This window comes from Athene cunicularia, assembly GCF_003259725.1.
Source record: "Athene cunicularia isolate RWA chromosome Z unlocalized genomic scaffold, athCun1 chrZ_part1, whole genome shotgun sequence".
In the NCBI taxonomy this organism is placed as follows: Eukaryota; Metazoa; Chordata; class Aves; order Strigiformes; family Strigidae; genus Athene; species Athene cunicularia.
In genome coordinates, this window is record NW_020799142.1 from 30,516,462 (window position 1) to 30,537,744 (window position 21,283).

Consider the following 21,283-nt stretch of genomic DNA (forward strand, 5'->3'; position numbering starts at 1 on the left):
TTTGCATCAAGATTTGATTCTCTGTGAAGTGTTACGCCTTTCCTTCTTCCACAGGTAAACTATTTCACATTGACTTTGGTTATATTTTGGGTCGGGACCCCAAGCCTCTACCTCCCCCAATGAAACTTAATAAGGAGATGGTGGAAGGAATGGGAGGCACACAGAGTGAACAGTACCAGGAGTTCCGTAAGCAGTGCTACACAGCCTTTCTTCATCTCCGCAGGTAACAACACTGGTTTTATGCTAAAATTTATTAGAGCCACCATAAAGCAGGAGAGGAGTAAATGAATCTGAGAAAATGCTTCTGTTGAAAATTCAAAACTTGTTTGTAGTCTGAACGTGGACACAATTTGCATGAAACAAAGGAATGAAACCATCACAGAACTGGTGTAATGTAATTGTCCTTCAAGTTAAGGCCTCCAATTTTGCTTGTTTGATAATCTAAAATAATGGGTTTTCATAACTCTTGTGGGGTATTAACTTATGTCTTGCTTCCTATATATGTTTTTGCCCATAAGAAACTTTGATTATTATCAAGTAACGGTCATTTTAACTTAAGTCACTACTTCTTTGCTGCTTTATCCTCCTCCAGTTTAGATACATTAGTGATGATCAAATTCTTTGGCTTGAAGCTAGTGCATCCATAGGCTTAGCTGGGTTCAGGTCCTGTGGAATAATGCATATTCCATGTTGTAATTTTTGCTTAAATCTGTTTTGTAATACTATATTTCTGATGTTTTAAATACTTGAGTTGTTTATATTGTTTAAACCTAGCTGTTCCAATGAAAAGGTCTGTTGCGTCAGTGAAGGATTGTCCACTGCATTAATTTATATAATGATTTGCTATAAAGATCATCGTTGTGTGAAGTATAACAGTAATTAGGGTATAAAACTAAACTTTAAATCAGAATGGTTCCATTTTTAATGTCTGGGATTGTAGTTGTAATTATAGTCTCCAGTATTTGTTCAGTTTAATAGGAAAGTATTTTTTAAATGGTTCTGGATAAATATCTTTAAGGCTTTCAACAATGGTAGCATATCGTAATAGTATAACTATAACTATTACTTCAAGCAGCCAGAACTCAAAATTATTAAAATTATGTGCTTATTGAAAAAAAGAGTAATTAGAGGTGGAATGGCTTATTTCCAACAGTTCTCCATGTTGACACAAATCCATTCAATAGTGAAGATAGTGAAGAGGGAAGAGCAGAGGTGAAGCTGGATGGCATCATGTCAGTTTTGCTTGAGCCTGGACTGCAAGAAGGTAGTTCTGGAAGAATAAATGCCATACCTTATTACAGCTTACAATGCTAGTGATTGGGAAGTATACGTGGTCTTGAGAAGAGATGAGTCCTGGAGGGTTCCAAGTTGTACTGCAGAAAAGGTGATCAGATTTTAAACTTAGAAATTTTTGAGTTAGATCAAGAAAACTAGGACTTTAGTTTGGGACTGCAGATGACTGTATACTTTACTGTCCTGACTTTGTAGTGGAAGTTTGTGGCTTCAAATTTAGTAGAGTATAGCAGTGTCAACAGAGTAAATATTGAGTTGGTTTAGGACATCTATATGCAAAGGGACTGGTAAATGGTGAAAAAATGCATAAAGGAGTTCTTAGGATCAAGCATATATTTGACGAGGTATTATTAAACACTTCAAAGTTGCTATTCTCAGAAAAGATGGCAGCGAGAATTTGAGCTTTTTTCTGATGTAGGTTTCTTTCTTAGTATATATGAGGCCTATTTTATGTAGGAGTAGAGTTATTTTGTTGGATTGCTTAAATTTTTACAGAATTCTCTTGTTTTTAGCACTTCATGTTCAAGCCATAAGTTTAATCAACCTCTGGCATAGCTGGGTGCTCATTTATTTTGTAAATTAATTTATACTGAGCTTGAGGAAAACAAAGAATGCATTTATTTGCAAAGGATTTAGGGTCTGGTTTAGGTGCTTAATTGAAGCTCATTAAACCTAGGAAAACTAAGCTCCTACTTCATTCTGGCTGTGGATGGATGTCAGCCTTTGTAACGTAAATGTCAGAGTGATACAACTTGCCTGACAAAAGGTTGGTTTGTTGGTTTTTTTTTTACAGGTCAGTACTGGTGTTTCAGGAAAATGTCTAGTCTTAGGATGTATTTGGGATGTCAGTTGAGCAGTTGTGAACATCTTGGCATATTTGCCAGGGATATTGTTGCCTATGGGAAGGGTGACAGCCAGCTGTCTAAAGTAGAAAGTTCTTACCCCTCGTCTTTTAAATAATCCCAGTTTTTAAATAAACTTTCTAAAAATCTGTGAAATGTGACAGGGATCCTAGAAGCAGCTAAAAAATTTACTTAATAAACTGCTTTTCATCCTTAGAACACCATCTAGTTTATTACTGGATTGAAATGGTGGGGTGAGGAACAGAGAAGAGACAAACAGTATATATAGTGAGCAGCTCTTTCCTAATTTTTGTCTCTTCCCACTTCCTACTCCCCCCCCCAATTACCTTTTCTTGAATATTTTTTTAATGGAGTTTTTCAGATGATCTTATGTTGCCAGTGCTTTTAATTCAAGCACCAAGAACAAAAGACGTCATTATGTGGAACAGAACTAGCTCTTAACTGGCATCTAGCAATGATACTTAGACCTTTGAAATCTCTTTACAAACCTCCATCACTTAACCCTAATAGCCTCTAGTGCTCATAAGCTCTTCTCCTGTATATGGTTCAAGAGCAAAAGGGACTCTAGTCTGGATTCCTTGGTCAGTTCAAAGGCAGAACTACCAAGAAAGGCTACCAGTGGCCTAGGAAGACACTTGAGAGAATGTAGCTGTAGGATTTAAGGATGTTTGAAGTGGTGTTTGCTTGTTTCAGGCAAGTAGAAAAAATTTTAATTAAAGCTATGGTGTTTGTTCCTGGCACCAAAGCAACTTGACTGCCAGATTATTACCTAGATCTGAAACCAAATGGTAGTATAACATTTCTGGTTTTCCTTTTAATCCGTGATGAAGATTATTTTCCCGATTCCAACTGCTTGCCTCTGGGAATGTGAAGCAGAACAGCTGAAACAAATTAGACAGTAAAGATTTCTGCCCAAACAGTTTATCTTAAATGTTCCTGTTATAAAGGGTTAAAACTCATATTGGAATGTGTTAAATAGTGCTAGTTCCAGATAATAATGAAGTGTCAAGATTTTTTGATGGATTTTAGCTTTTCTAAAGAGATTTTTTTTTGAGCAGTATTTACTTTGTAAAATATGGCTATGAAAGCAGTTCTTTTGTGTAGTTAAAATACTTTGTACTCCTTGCAATAGTCAGGTTGCTAACAAACAAGTTTTGCTACTAAGAATTCGTTTTCTATCATCTATGAAGCTCCTACTGCTCTTAGCAACGCAATATTTCAGATTCTGAAGTCAGTTACATACACTGTGTCTGAAAAGGTGCTAGATCTCTTTACAGGGGAAGGGAAGTTTCAGTTTATGTTGAACAGCTTGAAAATTATCCTTTCAAAAAGCAACTCAGAGCTAATTTCCTGCAGGGGCAAAATGGTGTTCCTGCGAAGATTCGTGAGTACTTCTAGCGCCACGTTAAAACTGAAAGCTATACTCTGTCTTGTCTTTTTTAATGGTTATAAATGACATTTATACTTTGTAAGTCTAGCATGCCTACCAATGTTATTACAGCTTAACTGAGTAACTGCAGACTTGGATCTGGTTAAATCACTTATATTCACCTTGTTATGGCAAGAGCCCTTGAAGCAACTTGAAAAATCATTTCTTGTAATTGTGAAGACCTCAGCTGTTTGAATACTAATTTATATAATGCTGCTGTATCACCAATATCCTTTTTAATGAAAAATAACCGTTGAATCAGTATTCTAGCATATGTTTGTCCTACTAGAGGTAGAAAATGGCACTAGATCTTACAATATATCAACTCACATTTTCTATTTGATGTGTATCTGAATAAATGTTCTACCAATTTTAAGAAAATTACAACAAAACTAGAGCAGTCTGTTTAGTTTTGGCAGTTTGAGACAGTTTGCAGATTAAACTTTCACTGATAATATCAGGTATCTTATGCTTTTAGCATAAATGTGTTCAACTGAAGTGTTATGAATGCATCTTCTCTGAAGCGTTACCAATTCACACTAAGATGGTGATGTGTTCTTAAATGAAGCTGTTTACAGAATGTCTTCTTTACAGTTTACGAAGTGTTTTACCTAATTTGCTTTTCTGCTTAGGTATTCCAACTTGATCTTGAACTTATTTTCCCTCATGGTGGATGCCAACATTCCAGATATTGCTCTTGAACCTGACAAGACTGTAAAAAAGGTAACTGGAAAGCTTTCCTTGTCTTTCAGTATCCCAAGCCATCATGTTTGAAACTTTCAGTCAGTTATAGTGACGTATTTGTAACTGACCTGAAAATAATTGCTCCTGTTTTATAAGTTTTGCAGAATTTTTGAAGTAATTTAAGTTAAAGACAGGAGAATATACTTTTGAGATCACTTAGCACATGTGTCTGTAAATGCAGAGCTGCTCTTTATTGTCTGTGTAGTAGTGCACAGTCTGCTGTAGCACTCTGTTCCATTCTGCTAAAATAGTGATCCCACCTTATGAAACTTTTGATGAGTGAAGCAATCAGGACTGACTATATAATGAAAGATTGTTTTGTCTAGTCTACAATCCCGTAAGTCATGGACAATTTTATAAAACCAGTCTACTGTTACATACACAGCCAATCTGCTGAAGATTTAAAAGCAGTAGACTGGTATATCTTCTATAGCCAAGAAATTTTTACTGTGAAAACAAACTTGAGTCCTATAATTCTAACTTTGTCCCTTTGCACCAACCTGAATCATTCTTCTCCATTTGATGTTTCAACAGCAGTTGATGCTAAAATCACCGGATAACTGGTCCTCTGGATTTCATTACACTTACATTTTAGGCAAATGTTGACTCTTTTATAACCTGATTTATAGTGAAGTGCTATCTGTTTTCATTCCACAAAAGACTTTGTGGAGCCTGTGTAAATCAGTGGAAATCAGTTCAGTATAATCTTTATTTGAGCAGTGTTTTTTCTCTAAAATAGGCTGGTTTTCAGTGTTTTCAATAAGCTATCAAAGCAGAGATTCAAAATCTTTACATTAGTATTTAGTCTTCTAATACAACTCCCTTAAAGAAAACTAAACTGTGACTCCAAGGTTTTCCTTTCACCTGCAAGAATTGGAGTATTCCTGTTCAGAGTTTCGTGGTTTCAAATAGATACAAACAGTTCATGTAGCTATTCAGTTTCATTTCAAGGAAGCCTGAGCTATCCAGAAGTGCTGTATTTTGTGGTAAAGATGACAGTCCTCCCTCCGCTTGATTGTTTCCCTGAACAAGTGACAGCTAATTCTTTTTCCATATCAATATTTGAACCTCACCACTGTCCCTAGATGCCCTGCAAAGATTGAGTAGATTACTCACATAGAATGTGGGAGATAGTCTTGAAGTAGAAAACCAAAATGGTTCAATACCTACCAAGTTCTGGAAGTAACTGCATTTAGTAGACACTTTATTTTGAAGGAATAGACTTTCTTAACAGTATGCTTGCAACATGTCTGTGAATTTCATCTTTATAAAGATGATATGTTTGGTTCTGGCTACCTATTGGAAAAATTGGGAGAAATACTTTTTTTTTTTTTTCCTTTCATGATATCCTAAGGAGGAGAAAGCCTTTTAGACTATAAAGTCTACAAACAGATGCACAATAAATACTGGGATATATACTTGAAGTATGTATCTACAGGTAGTGCAAGGGCTAATACTGGAAAGTTTGTCATTGGCTGAAATAGTCATCCAGAGATCAAACTGAATATTTCATTGAATTCCAGAAGTGCTGGTTCTTTCATATACGCAGCAATAAGTTTGAGTCTTGATATGTATTTTAATCTTACTCATCTGTGCCCAGTGATCACTGTCACTTAACATGATGGTGTTCATTGGGCACCTCAGTACAAGAGAGATACTGAGATGCTGGAGTGAGGGCAGAGGAGGGCAACGAGGCTGGGGAAGGGCCTGGAGAATAAATCCTGTGAGGAGCCAGGGAAGGAGCTGGGAGTGTTCAGTGTGAGGAGGAAGAGGCTGAGGGGAGCCCTCATCCCTCTCTGCAGCTCCTGAAAGGACATTGCAGAGAGGTTGGGGCTGGGCTCTGTTCACAGGGGATCAGGGACAGGAATGGCTTTAAACTGCAACAGTGGAGGGTCAGACTGGATGTTAGGAAAAAAATTTTCCCAGAAAGAGTGGTCAGAGAGTGGAACAGGCTGCCCAGGGAGTGGGGAGTCCACATCCCTGGGGGTGTTTCAGGGCCGTTGGGATGAGCTGTGGGGGGATGTGGGGTAGGGGAGAAATTTGTAGAGTCGGGCTGAGGGTTGGACTCGATGACCCCGAGGGTCTTTTCCAACCTGAATGGTTCTGTGATTGCCTTGAATGCTCTCTCATGAGTATTGAACTAATGGAATCCCTGTGTTCACAGCCAATTAACATGCAATATCCTTGTTTCTTACTAGTATCTTGGCATTGTGTTTTATATTAGTAGACTGTAGAAGTGCTGTCCAGGGGTATATTGCTTTCTGTAATTAATAGGATGTCAGTTTCTCTAAAATCTTTGAAAGGTTTGTCTTAATGTAGCAACATACAAGTATTTCAGACATTTCTAAAACTCTTACTCTGTATAAATTTCTCATATAATTTTCTTGAAATAACAAATCGACATAAAGAATTGAAAGCCAATAAGTTTTTTCTACAGCTAACTAGTATGTTACAATTGACTAATATATGGTAGTTAAAAATGAAGATGTAAAGCGTGATTGTATTGTATCTGATTGGAGATCGTGGAAGGAAGCAAAATCTAAAAGAAAGTTCTAAGAAGTATGAATTAGATCAACGTGGTTCTTAATAAATTCCCTTACAAAATACAATAGTGCTACCTTTCCGTGAAAATACCATAAGCTTGGTTGCTATATGACAGATCACTGTTAGATCAAGTGCAGCAATTAGTTACAGAGATACTGAGCTATGACAATGCTGCAGTTTGGTGAACTGTGACTTTTACCCTTATGGCAGGTTCAAATCTGTCTATTCAAAGAGGCTTTAAAATGTGAAAAGAGCTAGAAATGAACCAGTAAGGCAAGTATTTCTGATAAGGACTGCAAATCACACATTTTCAGATATTTTGAGAGGGAAAGATTTTACCTTTACAAGTTCTGTAAGTTCATTTATAGTGTGCTTGTTCTGTTAAAACAAACAAAACAAAACCCACACAATAAGGTATTTAGCTTGTTCATAAATGTTTAATTCATGGACTTTTCAGCCCTCCACAAAGTATTGTTAGTTTACATAAACTCTTTTTTTCTGATAGTTCAGCTGGTTTTAACTCCTGTTAACTGTTCAGGTTTGGTCCTTATGGTTCAAAAATTACCCTTTGAACATACTCCTAGAATTTGTGCAAAAATAATGGGATCCCTAAAGAGTAGGTGAACAGAGTATCCTTCCATAAAGCAGTTCTTGACACTATGATTTACTAGATTCATATGACTATGTTCAAAGCTGCTATGACAGTAGTTATTTTCTTTATTTCTCAATTTTTCGTTTTACTTCTTTGCTTTAAGAAAAACCCCAGGAAAACAGCTGTAAATGGGCTAGAATTAGAATCATCTTAACCCGTTATAGAATGGTGAAGAATAGGGCTTTGGTTTTTTTAAATAATGTGTTGGAAAATTTCTTTTGGATATTAATTCAGTTATGAGCTTTGTTAGTACTAATAAAGAACAAGGTTTCTTGTATCTCTTGGCAAGTGTGGCAAGTTTGTTCAGTCATTTAACAAGATAATACTGTACCTTGTAGGAAAATTGAATAAATGCTTTCAGCATCTCCATTGATTTTTATATTTTTCTTAAAGCTTTAAACAAAAAATCCATGTGTATTTCAACAGACTTAAATTAGTTAAAGATCCATTTTGGACTGACCTGCAAAATTAAATTACCTTTGATGTGTGAGTTGAGTCAATAGCCATTTCAACTGTGATATCGCTTTCATGGAAGACAAAGATGGAGATTTACAAATGTTTCTGTGTCTAAGAAGATATCCTGCTTAATAGCGTATGTGGAAGTTCACAGACAGCATTTTTCTCATTGGTGCTGTAGGGATACTCGTTCTCCATTTTGTAGTGCCCTCATTTTTGCTTTAGGGGGCTGGTGAGCCAGTGAGGCAAGCACAGGCAAGCTGAATTGTCAAGTCACTGAGGTGACTAGACACCTTACCTTTAAATTTTGTGATAGATCAGAATACTAGTCTATAGTCACAAGGAAAATTATATAGTAGAAAAAAACCTGCTTGTTTTTACACAAAAGAGTGCTTACTGAAGGGAGTATTATATTTCAGTGAGAAATAGAGTAAGATGTAAAAACATGCCAGCAAGTAAAGCCACCTTTGGAAATATTTTTGGTGTTCCCCTTTTCTAAATGTTCAGAAAGTAATATACTTAGTTTTTATATCCAGAACGAGGATTTAACTTTTATGTAGAGTATGTATATGATTACAAAATTTGCATATAATGTATGATAGTAATGGCTAGAATAAAACAAATTGATATAAAGATTACTAATGTTATATTATATGGCTTGATTTCTTGAGCTTGCTTTTGTCACTTCCTGTGAGATATGCATGTATTAGAACAGGATGCTCACTAGTTAGAGTAGCTAGAAAAGTTTGAAGTCAGCAATCCTTGGACACTCTTATTTTCAGACAAATAAGGAAACAAAATACGATCATGAAAGAAACTACTGTGTGGAATGTGTCCTCTTCAGTGAGGCCACTGGATGATTTGAATTGTGATTTTTCTTATTATTATTATCATTAAAACAATTTCAGACTGGTATGTTAAAAGAGACTTTTTAGAAAAACACAAGTGCAGAAAGCATTCTTAAATATTATTGGTAATCTGAGGAACAAAAGGAAAGGCAGGATCTTTATAGTTGGAGACTGTTTTTCCAATATATCATTTACCTTCCAGTAACAATGTGACATCCCAAGGAGCTAACTGCAGAACATAATTGTATAATCAAGCTTAAAATCTAACTGAAAGCATATTGTCCTGGTGTCGTTTCTGTCCAATAGTTGTGAAATGTCTTGGGAGAAATTGGAGGGAAAGCAAAATTAGAACAGCAGCCTGTGTCACATACAACTTTCTGTTTAATAAGCATATATTACACCTGTTTGACATGGTTTATGGGACAGGATGGTGTAAGCAGAGCTGGGTGCTCTGTTCCTGTCATCAGTGAAGGTACTTTCATATTCTTGTTCAAAAGAGAACAAGCTGTACACAGACAGATTTTACTTACCAGAGAAAGACAACAATGTGGGTATTTCCTTCATGTAAGTGTGCAAAGAACCAGACACTCCCAGTGACTTCAGCTGCAGATGTGGATTTAGAACGTACCAAAATTTGGCAGCATCTTCTGACTGGCTTTGCCTAACATTTGTTTTCAGAAATTAAATCAGTGCTGACCTTAATGATGCATTCTCACACCTAAAACTGGGCTGAAAATGAGTGAGTCAGAGTTGGCTTGAAAACAAACAAAAGCTCTGTTTGAAGTTTCACAGCTATTCTTTGAGAGTGTATGGAAGAATGCGTTTTCAACTAGCTATCCACTTTTAGTGTGTATACCTAATATCACTAGATAAATTTGCTAGTACCTTTCAATTGTAAGAAAACGTTTTAGTGACTCACTTCCCTCATTCCACTTTTGATCACTGCTTTTCCTCACAGAAAATCCCAGAAAACAGTGATTATGAACTACACAAAATTGTCCCCATCCTCAAAACTGTAGGAACCCTCTTCAAATTCCTAATGTTATGTTTAATATTATAATGACACAATTTTTGACCAAGAAAAAGCAGCTACAGAGCTTAAAATTAGTTGTCTTTTTGATCCTTTCATCTCCTTTTGTCCTCTCCATACTATTTATAAAGAAAACTGTCAGTCTGGTGTCTTCACCTCATGGTTCATGACTATCTCCTACTGCCACCCTCTGATTTAGGCTTTTCTGAAAACCTGCTTTGGCTCCAAAATGTCACAAAATGAAATTAAATTGAAAAGTAGCAGAATATTCTCCCTAGTTTGCCTGTCCCTTTATGTGGCCTCTGAGGTAATTGCCTTTAAATTTTCCACTCTTTGCTTATGCTTTTGCACTTCTCAGTTTTCAGGGTAAACAATGGGCTGAAATCTCTATGTTGACTTATCAATGCATAACTGATAATACAATGAAGATTTCCCCACACACACCTTTTTCTGCCAGTGCTACTTGCTTTTTCATTTCCAGTACAGCTGCAACACTAATTGCTAACTGTTGGGTCTTTTTCAAATTAGCCAGTGCTATAAATTTAGGTAATAATGACTTAAAATCTGGAGTCAATTATATAGCTAGTTTTGCATAAGAGGTAGACGATCACTCTTCAGTTGTAGCTAATGTATTCAGCATTGTCACCTCTGAACAAAAAAAGCTTTTGATTTTTCTACAGGAAAGCCAGATGGTTTCTATCTGTCCTTCATAGCAAATCTGACCTTTAAATTAGAAAACATGAGGGACCAGTGATTCATCATTGCACAAAGAACTCAGCAGGCATTAAAGGACAGTGCCCTAATTGACTGAGCTGTGTTTCAGATGGCCATTGATTAAAGAAGGTGCTGCAAAGATGTGGCAATTGTTTTATTTACAAGTAAGGTTATTGGGCACAAATACCCAGCTTCCAGCAAGGTAACTGCTGTTTGTGAAAGTAGCTCCACTCAGTTTTGATAGTGCCATACGCAGAAGAGGCTAAAATCAAATCATTCAGGAGGGTGGAGAGTTTTCTTCCTACAGAGTTTAATAGTGAGATCAACCACTGTGTTTCCAAGTCTATGCAAACATTGACTAAGTCTCATCCCCCTTGATAAGAACATGAGTTCTGTAATTGTTTGGAAACTATCAAGAAGAGAGAGCAGACATGTTTTCTTCCTTTTACCTTAAACATGTAAAATGATTTTTATTCTACAGGTGTAAAAGCTGAAGCAGCAATACAGTTTGACTTGAGGTACAGAAGGAGCTTCTGATCTAGCTTGTTTCTAAGCCTGAGCTAATCTTGACAGTTTCTTCATCTTGATTGTAGTAAAACTCCCTGTGCTCTCTCCCCCTCCTCTCTCCTCCACAGGAGTGAGTCAATGGATAATTGAGAGTTGAGTTGACAAATTAGTAAAACAGAAAGGTCTTCTAATTTGGTGCTTGACATGTCTTTTTAGGTAGTGGATATCTGTCCCTTTTCACCTGACTGAAAATGGGAGTATTTGTTAAAAGGTGGAGCTTGGAAACGTTTTCGAAATTTACTATTGCCAAGGGGAAATTTACTTTTGTAGAAGAAATAAACTCAGTTTTGCTTGGTTAAGGTCTGTTTGTTTCAGGATTTATATTTGCCTGCTGCTCTGGGGTTTATTCTTTGTGAAAGTGACATGGAGCTTATTTTGCTTAGGCAGAAGTTCATCTTTCTGTCTGCTTGGGTAGTGACACTGCGGCTGCACACCCAGATTTTCTATTTCTAGGCTGTTGATTTTCCATGTATATTAATTCATTTCAAACTAAAAAATGGAATAGACATCACAACATAGGAACCAGGTATGAGAACATACCTCTGTTGCTTTCTATTATGCTGTCTATGTGATTAAAAGTTTTGGGCCAATATGATGAAATTGTGAGCTGGAACAGTATCATCTTAGTGTACTGCAACAGCAGATTTTCATGGAAGCTCAATTTAGAGGTTCACTATGATCTTTACTGGCTTCTGCTTAAAAAAAAAAAAAAAAAAAAAAAGAGAGAGAGAAGCCTACACAGGCTTGTTTAGAAACTGCTGTTTGCTCAAATCAAAGCCTTCAAAACAAAAGCTATTTTTGGAATACTTTCAAATTAAATTGTTCATGCAAATACAGCATCCAGATACTTTGTGCTGTGAGTTGTTTGGAGTGCCTGCAACAGGGAAAGCAAGAAAGTCTTTTGCTGAAGATGAAATGTGATAAGGGTTAAACCAAACATTTAATGCCAGTTTCTGCTGAATGAATGTTGGGTGCTGACTGTTGGTAACAATTGAAAGGCAAAAGAGTAGAAATTATCATTAAAATATCACTAAATGTTGTTTTCTTTTTTGGGTGAGGTTTTAATAGTAGTCAGGATATTTACATCCAATTTATATTATGACCCAATGAAAAAGGACACTTGAGTTTCTCTTAAATTTAAGCAGCTGACTTTGCAATGAGCAATCCCATATTTGAGTGATAAAATTATGTAGCTAGTAGTAATAGGAAAGACAAGCAGTGCTGCTTAATATTGCTGAAAGAATAAATACTAGAGCAGCCACCATTCTTCAGAATGGCTGACTTGCAATTTGTCTGAAAATAGGAATGAAAAAGTGTTCTCATATGTATGTGTGATATGTTACCTCCAAATGCATTACTACCTTCTTCAGTACTTAGGAAAAACATAGCTACAAATGTTCATGAAGTGGGGATTTGGATACTGCCCTGAAGTTTATAAAATATTCTGAAGAATTTCCACAGTTTGTCTTAATCTTGAGCCTTAAATACCTGATCCATTTTAGGTAAAGTTTTAACAGTGAGAAGATACTTGCTAGTGAAAAAGAAAAAATTCTGAGTTTAATACAAGGCTAACTGACCTATGCTGGTCAAACTTGAGGACACCAACCAAAAAAAAAAAAAAATCCATACAATTCTGCTGTTTGGTGAGAGGGAAAGGGCAGTCTTGTGGTTAAAGAGCAAAATACCTAAGTGAAACTCTTGGAAATTTGCAGTGCAGTGCACTTACCAGTAGTAGTGCTGTTCTCAACTGGGTTTGCATACAATCTGTCAAGCCAATGCCTATCATGCTTCCAAAAATACAAAATACCAGAAAAGGGCAAATTTGAAACTTAATTCAACTAAGTGAAGACACAGGCCTGCCATTATCTCAGACCTTTAACTGCAGTTTTTAATATGATGATTAAGGTTTTGTTGAGCATTTTATCTGCTCTTTATTGCCATCCTGATTTTTATATAGTACACTGTTCTGTGGGCTTGACTGGGACTTTACTCTGAAATCATCTTCATATATTTGATAGCATTTTCAAAATATAGTCTTTTTAGTTCTCCTTGAAGATACTCCAAGCAAAAATAAAGTTTGAGTTTACCAACAGTTAACAATACCCATTATTCTGGTAGATGTTATGCTCTTTCCCTCTCAGTTAACTTTATGACTTAGCTTTTTCTAGTGAAATGTCACATCAGATGTAAATATACATGATCCTCATAGGGTTTGAAATTTCGTATCATTAAAAAGACTTTTTGGGTTGGGGGGTTGGGGGTGGGGGGTTGGCGTTGTTTTTTTTTTGTGGGAAATATAATTTTTTTTTCATTAAATATTTTAATCTGTACTGCAGTCTTTATCTATCATGATATTCTACTTCCCCATAGTACTTGTGGTATGGGACTTCCTTTACCAACCCCAGAATTTAAGATGTGGGATTCTATTTAGTCTTTGCTCTGATCAGACTGTGTCATCATAGGATCCTCGAGGTTTTTACAGTAGATGGATAAAGTGACCACTTGATTTTGGGTGGAAGTGTTTTGTTTGGTTTTGGCAAGTAGAGGAGGAGAAGAAGTAGTTAATTCTAATTTTGACTGGGGGTCTCACAGGATGTTTGTGTCTGGGGGTTATTTTTCGGTTTTGGTGGGGTTGATTGGTTGGGGTTTTTTTCAGCAAAGTATAGTCAAAACTGATGATCGTTTTTGTTGTTTCACCCTCAAACTTCTGTGTCTTAGCACCTTAATCACAGAATGGTTTGGGTTGGAAGGGGCCTTACAGATCCAGTTCCAACCCCCCTGCCATGAGCAGGGCCACCTTCCACCAGCCCAGGTTGCCCAAAGCCCCATCCAGCCTGGCCTTGAACCCTTCCAGGGAGGGGGCAGCCACAGCTTCTTAAGGTTAACCTATTCTAGAAAGCATAATAATGTATCTGCAAACTGTGATTTGATTATAAATAAAATGTGTAAATGCAACTTTAGGCCATATTAAAAATGTTGTATAACATCAGTTTTCAAAGTGCTGTATAAGTTACATAAGTTATTTCTTTGCATAAAAAATGAAGGATCCATCTCCTCCTCTTGTAGTCTTCTTGAGTTTGTTTCAACTATAGTTGATAAACTGGTAATTTTAGATAGGATAAGTTTGGTACAGATATTTTTTCTTGGTGGGTTTACTGTCATTTTTCTTCATTTTTTGCCTTCTTACCTTGCTAAGTTCCCATCCTCTGTGTGATTCTGCAGTAAGTGATGATCAGCTTTTTTCTATTCTTATCAGTTCAGCTCCAAGTATTTAATACTTAAATGCTTCTCCCCTTGCCCACACCCTCACATGTTTTCTTCTGAAATGTACATCATGGTATCTGGCCTCTTCCCCTTTTAATTTTTATTTTCTTTGTGTTTTAAAAAATAAAAGCTCTATCATGATAACTGACAGTAGCTTTCTTACAGGACACTTCACATTTAACTGAAGTATAATAAATTTTCTAGTGATGCAGATTCAGATAACTGCAGTGCTGTTCTTCTGTGCTTTATTACTAAACTATCCACTGCGCAGAAAGTGGACAACTTGAAACCTTGAAATCTTTAAAGTTTAATGTCAGTATCTTCATGGGCTCTCTAATTGTTTATCCAACCTTTTAGTCTATAAATGTTTAAATTTTGTTGAGACCTGATGTTTAAAATCAATGTGTGTATGCAGTGAGGGGTTTAAAACATTCCTTTCTGGAAACAAAGCAAAAGTTTGATCAGATTCATCAAGGGTATTTCTTTTCTCTTTGACAAATGCTAATTACTAAACTAGAACAATTCACTTAAATGCCAAAGTGAGAACTCTTAAGAAAATAATTCAGGTGGGACCTTTTTGATGCCCTCATGGTGGCCATTTTTCTTAAGTGTGTAGAATGAGATAACTTTAGAGCTCATCAGAATTTGAACCACCCCAAATTCCATAGAATGAAGTGGCACCTTAATATTACTAACTGCAAAACTTTCTGAGAAGTCATTCTATAAACAAATTAGAAGGTTGCTGAAGTGCTTGATTACTAGAGTTGGGTAAAAAGAGCATTTTGGTGAATTTTTTTTTTTTTTTTTCAAACTGCTGTTAGCCGTTTTGATCAATTCTCATTACATCACCTTTTCTGTGAGCATGAAAATAGATCTGGTAGAAGTCTATGCTCTAATTTCAGGAGGTATTAAGCTTCTGCATAATTGCAAGCATGTAATTAGTCCATTAAATTCAGTAAGATTTTGTGTGCTTCATTTGCTGTCAAGCTTCTAATATGTCTGTGGGAGATAATAAACTTCCTTCTCATCAAGTTTGTTACGAAGATAAAAATTCCATGGTATTAGCCTGAAATATCTTCTAAATCTCTCTTGCTTCCATGAGAGTTTGAACTTTTTTGCCTTAATCTGTTCTTTCATATTGATCAATATGAAAGATCCCCTTTCCGAGGGGAAGTTGAGGAAATACTCAATTTATGCTTCAAACATCTCAGCAACAGAATTTTAACAGTTTGAGTGAGGCAGTGTTATGTTTCCATACTTAGAATGTTCATTTATGCTTGTTATTGTAGCCCTGCAGGGCGTTTATTTTGGAATACATTGCCTTTGAAAAGTAGTACTATCTCAGAGTAGTTTGCTGTCTTAAAGGGGCTGGTTGTATATGTGGTATTCTTGGTGCATAGAAACAATACAGAACAGGAAGAGAAGGTAGTATCATCTCACATATGCAACCTTATTAAAAACATTGTTGAAGTAATTTGCCTCACATTTTTGTCAATGCTTAAAAAAGGGGGAAGCGTGGAAAATGTTCAGGAAAGATTTGATTCTGTCTTACCGTCAGTCTCCTTAGTCATATTAAGGAGAAGGTTAAGAAGCAACTTACATCATTTGATATTTGCCTACGTCAGAGAGATTTCTGATGGACAGTTCTTTAATGTAAAAAGTTTTAATGAGCTCAACTATTTGAGATGAAAATTGGACATTCAGATAGGAAATAAGTTGCAATTATTAAATAGGACAATTAATCATTGAAACAATTTGCCTAGGATGTAAAGCATTCTGTCTCATTGTAAAGGCTCTGTAAAATGGATTCTCACAGATAAACTACAGGTTACATGTTTGATGCAAAAATTGTTTGATAGCACTTTACTTAGCTCATTATACAAGAGACTGAAGTAGATTAATTTGATGGTCTCCACAAGAACTTCCATCACTTAAAATTTATCTTTAGGAGAATAAAGCATTTAATTAAATGGCAGCAATTAATTTTCTGGAAGTAATGTGAATTTCCTGGGTAATTTCCATATTGTGATCAGCACTACTTTGCAAGGTGACTAGTAGTTTTAAACTTTGGAGGTTTAATTGATTAGAGAACTCTAGGATGTAGGCCCACTGAAAGAGGTTTAAACTAGGTTTGAAAGGGGAAAGTGATAAAACTAGTCTCTAGAGATAAGCCTGGGGGCAGCACGTGAATGTTTGAGGGATGACATGCTAGCGTGGTTCTTTGGTCTGCAGTCTCTGGAGGTGGGGGATGGAGATCCTTGTGTCAGCAAAGACATGAGGGTTATCGATGTGTTAGAAACCATGGAAGTGCGTCGGAATGGTCACGTAGGAATTAGGACCTCTCCCCCAAAAAAGGTGTCGGGATCAATAGCCTAGCTGAAGTTTATCTGCACTGATTGATGCACACAGCACGGACAACAGACAGGAGGAGCTGGAAGCTCTTGTGCAGCAGGAAAAGTATGGCATAGTTGCCATCACAGAAACATGGTGGGCTGACTCACACCGCTGGAGTGTTGTGATATCTGGCTGTAAAATCTTCAGAAGGGAAAGGCAAGGAAGGAGAGGTGATGGGGTAGCCCTGTACATTAGGGAATGATTTGACTATCTAGACTTCAATGATTTCGAGAGCTCAGTGATGATGATGATAGGTTTGAGTGTGTATGGGTATGAATCAGGGAAAAGGCCAACAACTTAGATATCCTTGTGGGAGTCTGTTACAGACCACCCAACCAGGATGAAGAGGCAAACAAAAAAATTTTATAAGCAACTGGGAGAAGGCGTACAATCACTATCCCCTGTTGTCATGGAGGATTTACCATTCAATTTACCAGATATCTGCAGGAAATCCAATACGGCAGAGATGAAATAGCCTAGGAGGTTCCTGGAGGGTAGCTTCCAGACATAACTGGTGAGTGAGCCAACAAGGGAAGATGCCCCACTGGGCCTGTTTTTGCAGAGAGAGAAGGACTTGTAGGTGATGTGGTGGTTGGAGGCAATCACAAAATGATAGTTTTCTCCATTCTTGGAGAAATAACGATGGGCGGTCAGCAGAATTTCAACCTTGGAGTTTCACAGGTCAGACTTTGTCATGTTTAGGAGCCTGGTTGACAGAGTCCCTTGGAAGGCAGGCCTGAAAGGCAAAGGAGTCCAGGAAGGCTGGAAGTTCTTCAAGAAGGAAGTCTTAAAGGTGCAGGAGCAGGCCATCCCTGTGTGCCAAAACACTGGGGAAGAAGACTGACCTGGCTGAGCAGAGAGCTTTGGCTGGAACTCGGGGGAAAAAAAAGGAGTTTATGACCTTTGGAAGAAGGAGCAGGCAACTCAGCAGTCCTGCAAAGATGTTATGAGATTATGCAGGGATAAAAATTAGGAGGGCAAAGCCCAACTAGAACTTAATCTGACTACTGCTGTAAAAGACAAAAAAAAATTTCTGTAAATACATTAGCAACAAAAGGAGAATCACCATCCTTCATTGGACACAGGGGAGAAACAGTGACAAAGGATGAGAAGTCTGAGCTACTTACTTGATGCTTTCTTTGCCAGAGTCTTTAATAGTAAGACCAGTTGTTCTCTTGGTACCCAGCCCCCTGAGCTGGAAGACAGGTATGGAGAGCAGAACAAAGCCCGCATAATCCAAGGGGAAATAGCAACCTGCTACACCACTTAGACACACACAGGTCTATGGGGCCGGATGGGATTCACCCAAGGGTACTGAGGGAGGTGGTGAAAGCGCTCACTGAGCCACTTATTTGTCAGCAGTCCTGGCTGATTGGGGAGATCCCAGTTGACTGATGTACAGGAAGGGCTGGAAGGAGATCGGGGGAGCTACAGGTCTGCCAGTCTGACTTCAGTGCCAGGGAAGATTATGGAGCAAGTCATCTTGAGTGCCGTCATGCAGCACGTACAGGACAACCAGGGGGTCAGGCCCAGTCAGGACGGGTTTGTGAAAGGCAGGTCCTGCTTGACTAACCTCATCTCCTGTGACAAGGTGACCCACTTAGTGAATGAAGGAAAGAGAGGCTGTGGATATTGGCTACCTTAGATTTCAGTAAAGCGTTTTGCATTGTTTCCCACACCATTTTCCTTGAGAAACTAGCAGCTTGTGGCTTGGATGATTGTATTTTCACTTGAGTAAAAAAGATGGCTGGATAACCAAAGAGTGGTGGTGAATGGAGTAAAGTCCAGTTGGTGGCTGGTCACAAGTCGTGTTCCACAGTGGTCAGTATTGGGGCCAGTTCTTCTTAAAGTCTTTATCAGTGATCTGGGCAAGGAATGCACCCTCAGTCAGTTTGCAGGTGACACCAAGTCGGGTGGAAGTGTTGGCCTGCTTTGAAGGTAGGAAGGCTCTACCGGGGAATCTGAACAGTCTGGATCAGTGGGCCAAGGCCAGCTTATCCAAAAGGCTTATTTATGCATCTGCCTCTCAGAAATGTTGTGAGGGGTAAGGCATGTCTGCAAAACTTATTTGGCTTCTCTAAAGCAGACTTTTTTTTTCCCCTAAAGATCTGCTTAAGCTCTTGCCAATTCTACACAGAGGATTTTTTGAGTATTACCTAAGGATTGTCTGTGGTAATGGCGCTTGTGAGATATTGCCATCTGGACCAGCCATGAACAATAGCCGTGCAATTACTTGGAATTCACAGAAAGCATGCAGTGCACCTTTGTAAATATTCATAGGTCAAGGCTTTGCCAAGGCTGAAATAGGAAAATATAGGTGTTGCTCTATTCTTAATTATAGTGCATTCAGCTTTTACTTCATGTACAAATTGCAATTACTAAGAAAAATCTGTTATTGGTACAGCAGTTAAAATATGTAGCTGTCAAAAGAAAAACCACTGTCGGGGTAGCAGTGTCTCCAACCAACTGTTCATGGATGGTGGATAGAATCGAAAGTTAATGAAATTCTCACCTGCTATATAAAGGTCAGTTTTGGCAGGGTTGATTTTCTCTCCCCTCCATCTGATTCTGTATACTTTACTTAATTGCCTTACAGTTTCTGAGAGTGTTATCTGAAAATAAGTTTAGAATAAGGAAGTGTTAAGTACTTTCAAAAATGCTTAGGATTATCCAGACTCTTCCAACTTTGTATTTAGCAGGCAAAGTTGTGTGTATTTTCTCAAGTCATGTAATTCTTGTTTAGCTGAATAATACTTAGTTGAGTATTTTCTCTTTTTCTCGTAGCATTTTAGTTCTGTTTAAATTCTTATGTCCAGGTACATTTTCTTGTGGTTTCTCTCTCAAGCTTTGAAATTACTAGTTGGGGTGTTGAAGTGTAGGGGACTGTTTCTAGCTCTTCTAAATACTCTTTTTTTATAAAACGGTTAAAAATAGGCATTTTACATAACATTGAGAATTTCTGATATTCTGCTGTAACTAAGAAGTAAAAGAGATTCTCTACTAAACTTTCATAACTGAAATCATTATGTCTGCTGCTATATACTTCAGATAGAAAAGTGTATGTTTTAACTGTTTAATTGAATTAATTTTTGTCATCTCTGCCCCCATTCCAGGTTCAGGACAAGTTCCGTTTGGACCTATCTGATGAAGAAGCTGTTCATTACATGCAGAGTCTAATTGATGAAAGTGTCCATGCCCTCTTTGCAGCTGTGGTGGAGCAGATACACAAGTTTGCACAGGTGAGATTTCTTCTTGGTGGTTTCTGTAAAAGCTGAGTGAGGTGAGAGGGTTTGAGTGGTAAGTTTAAGGCTTAACATCGTTGTTTATGATGGTTTAGTTCACTTTCCAGTAAGTTAAAAGTATTTCCTTGCTGCCAGGACTGAGAGCAAGCTCTTAGTGATCCTACAAGAAATTTTTGAAGCACCTTAGGAAACATGCTAAGTGGGATGTAACTGATTGTCTTACCATGGGTAGGAACTGCAAATTGGAAAGCTGGAGTTCTCAGGAAAGGATCCAGAACTTCTTAGCTTTCATTTCCAAAGTAAATAAGTGAAAATAAACTTCCTTTCTTCCCTACCTTTGCTAGACCTCCTTCACTGTGCATTCCAGCTAGTTATTTTGTTCATTAACAGACACAGCAGCTTGCACAGAAGGGGCCAGGAACTCTGCTCATAACATCATCCACATCTTCTGCAGTGCTGACATTGTACCCCAGAACATGGTCCCCAGCAGCGATGTGAACAGCTGTTCCCTGTGTCAGAGGCCTCAACACAGATGGAGATCCTGAGGGATAATGCAGCTTTTCTGATATGGAGCTGGGACAGTGGGAATCAGGCTCCTTGCTTGCATGAGGTGTGCAGTGGGGGAATGTCTGCATCACCAGGTAGAGGAGCTGTGGGAAGAGGTCACGAAACTACACAGTATCAGGGCTGACAAGGAGATCAACCAGGTCTTCCCCAAGACCTTGGAGACAGAAGAGCCTGAACCTTCAGCTGCACTGAAGGAGGAGCAGGAATGTGTTGGGCTCATTAACTTGGGAAATAGTGACTCACAGGATAGTGACAGCTGGAACCTTGAAACTTCTGGTATTAGGAGGGATGGCTTCTATGCTACCTGCAGATCTGAAGAATAGATTCAAGGTGATAGGAGTACTCAGCATGGATTTACAAAAGGGTAATCATGCCTGACCAGCTTGATAGCAGCTTAAGATAAAGTGCCTAGCTTGGTGAACCCAGTGAGAGCTATTAGATATTCTTTACCTTGACTTTGCCCCTGTCTTCCATAATATCCTCATAAACAAACCAGAGCAAATTATAGAGAACTGGATACTGATGTAGATTGGCAACTGGCTGGCGTGCTGGGATTAGAAGGTTGTGAGCAGTGGCACAAACTCCGTCTGGAGGCCAGTCACTAGTGGTATATGTCAGGGATTGACATGGAGGCCAGAATTGTTCAACATTGTCATTAGTGACCTGGATGATGGCA

General features: G+C 37.8%; 1 protein-coding gene across 1 annotated transcript in view; it reads left to right on the forward strand.

Annotated features, from left to right (window-relative positions):
* The window catches only part of PIK3C3 (phosphatidylinositol 3-kinase catalytic subunit type 3), an 80,265-nt gene that overhangs the window by 53,251 nt on the left and 5,731 nt on the right, over positions 1-21,283 (forward strand). Inside the window, exons 22-24 of the mRNA XM_026865619.1 lie at positions 55-223; positions 4,218-4,308; positions 19,912-20,037. Of these exons, the coding sequence (XP_026721420.1) occupies positions 55-223; positions 4,218-4,308; positions 19,912-20,037 (386 nt within the window). The remainder of the gene's footprint in view (positions 1-54; positions 224-4,217; positions 4,309-19,911; positions 20,038-21,283) is intronic.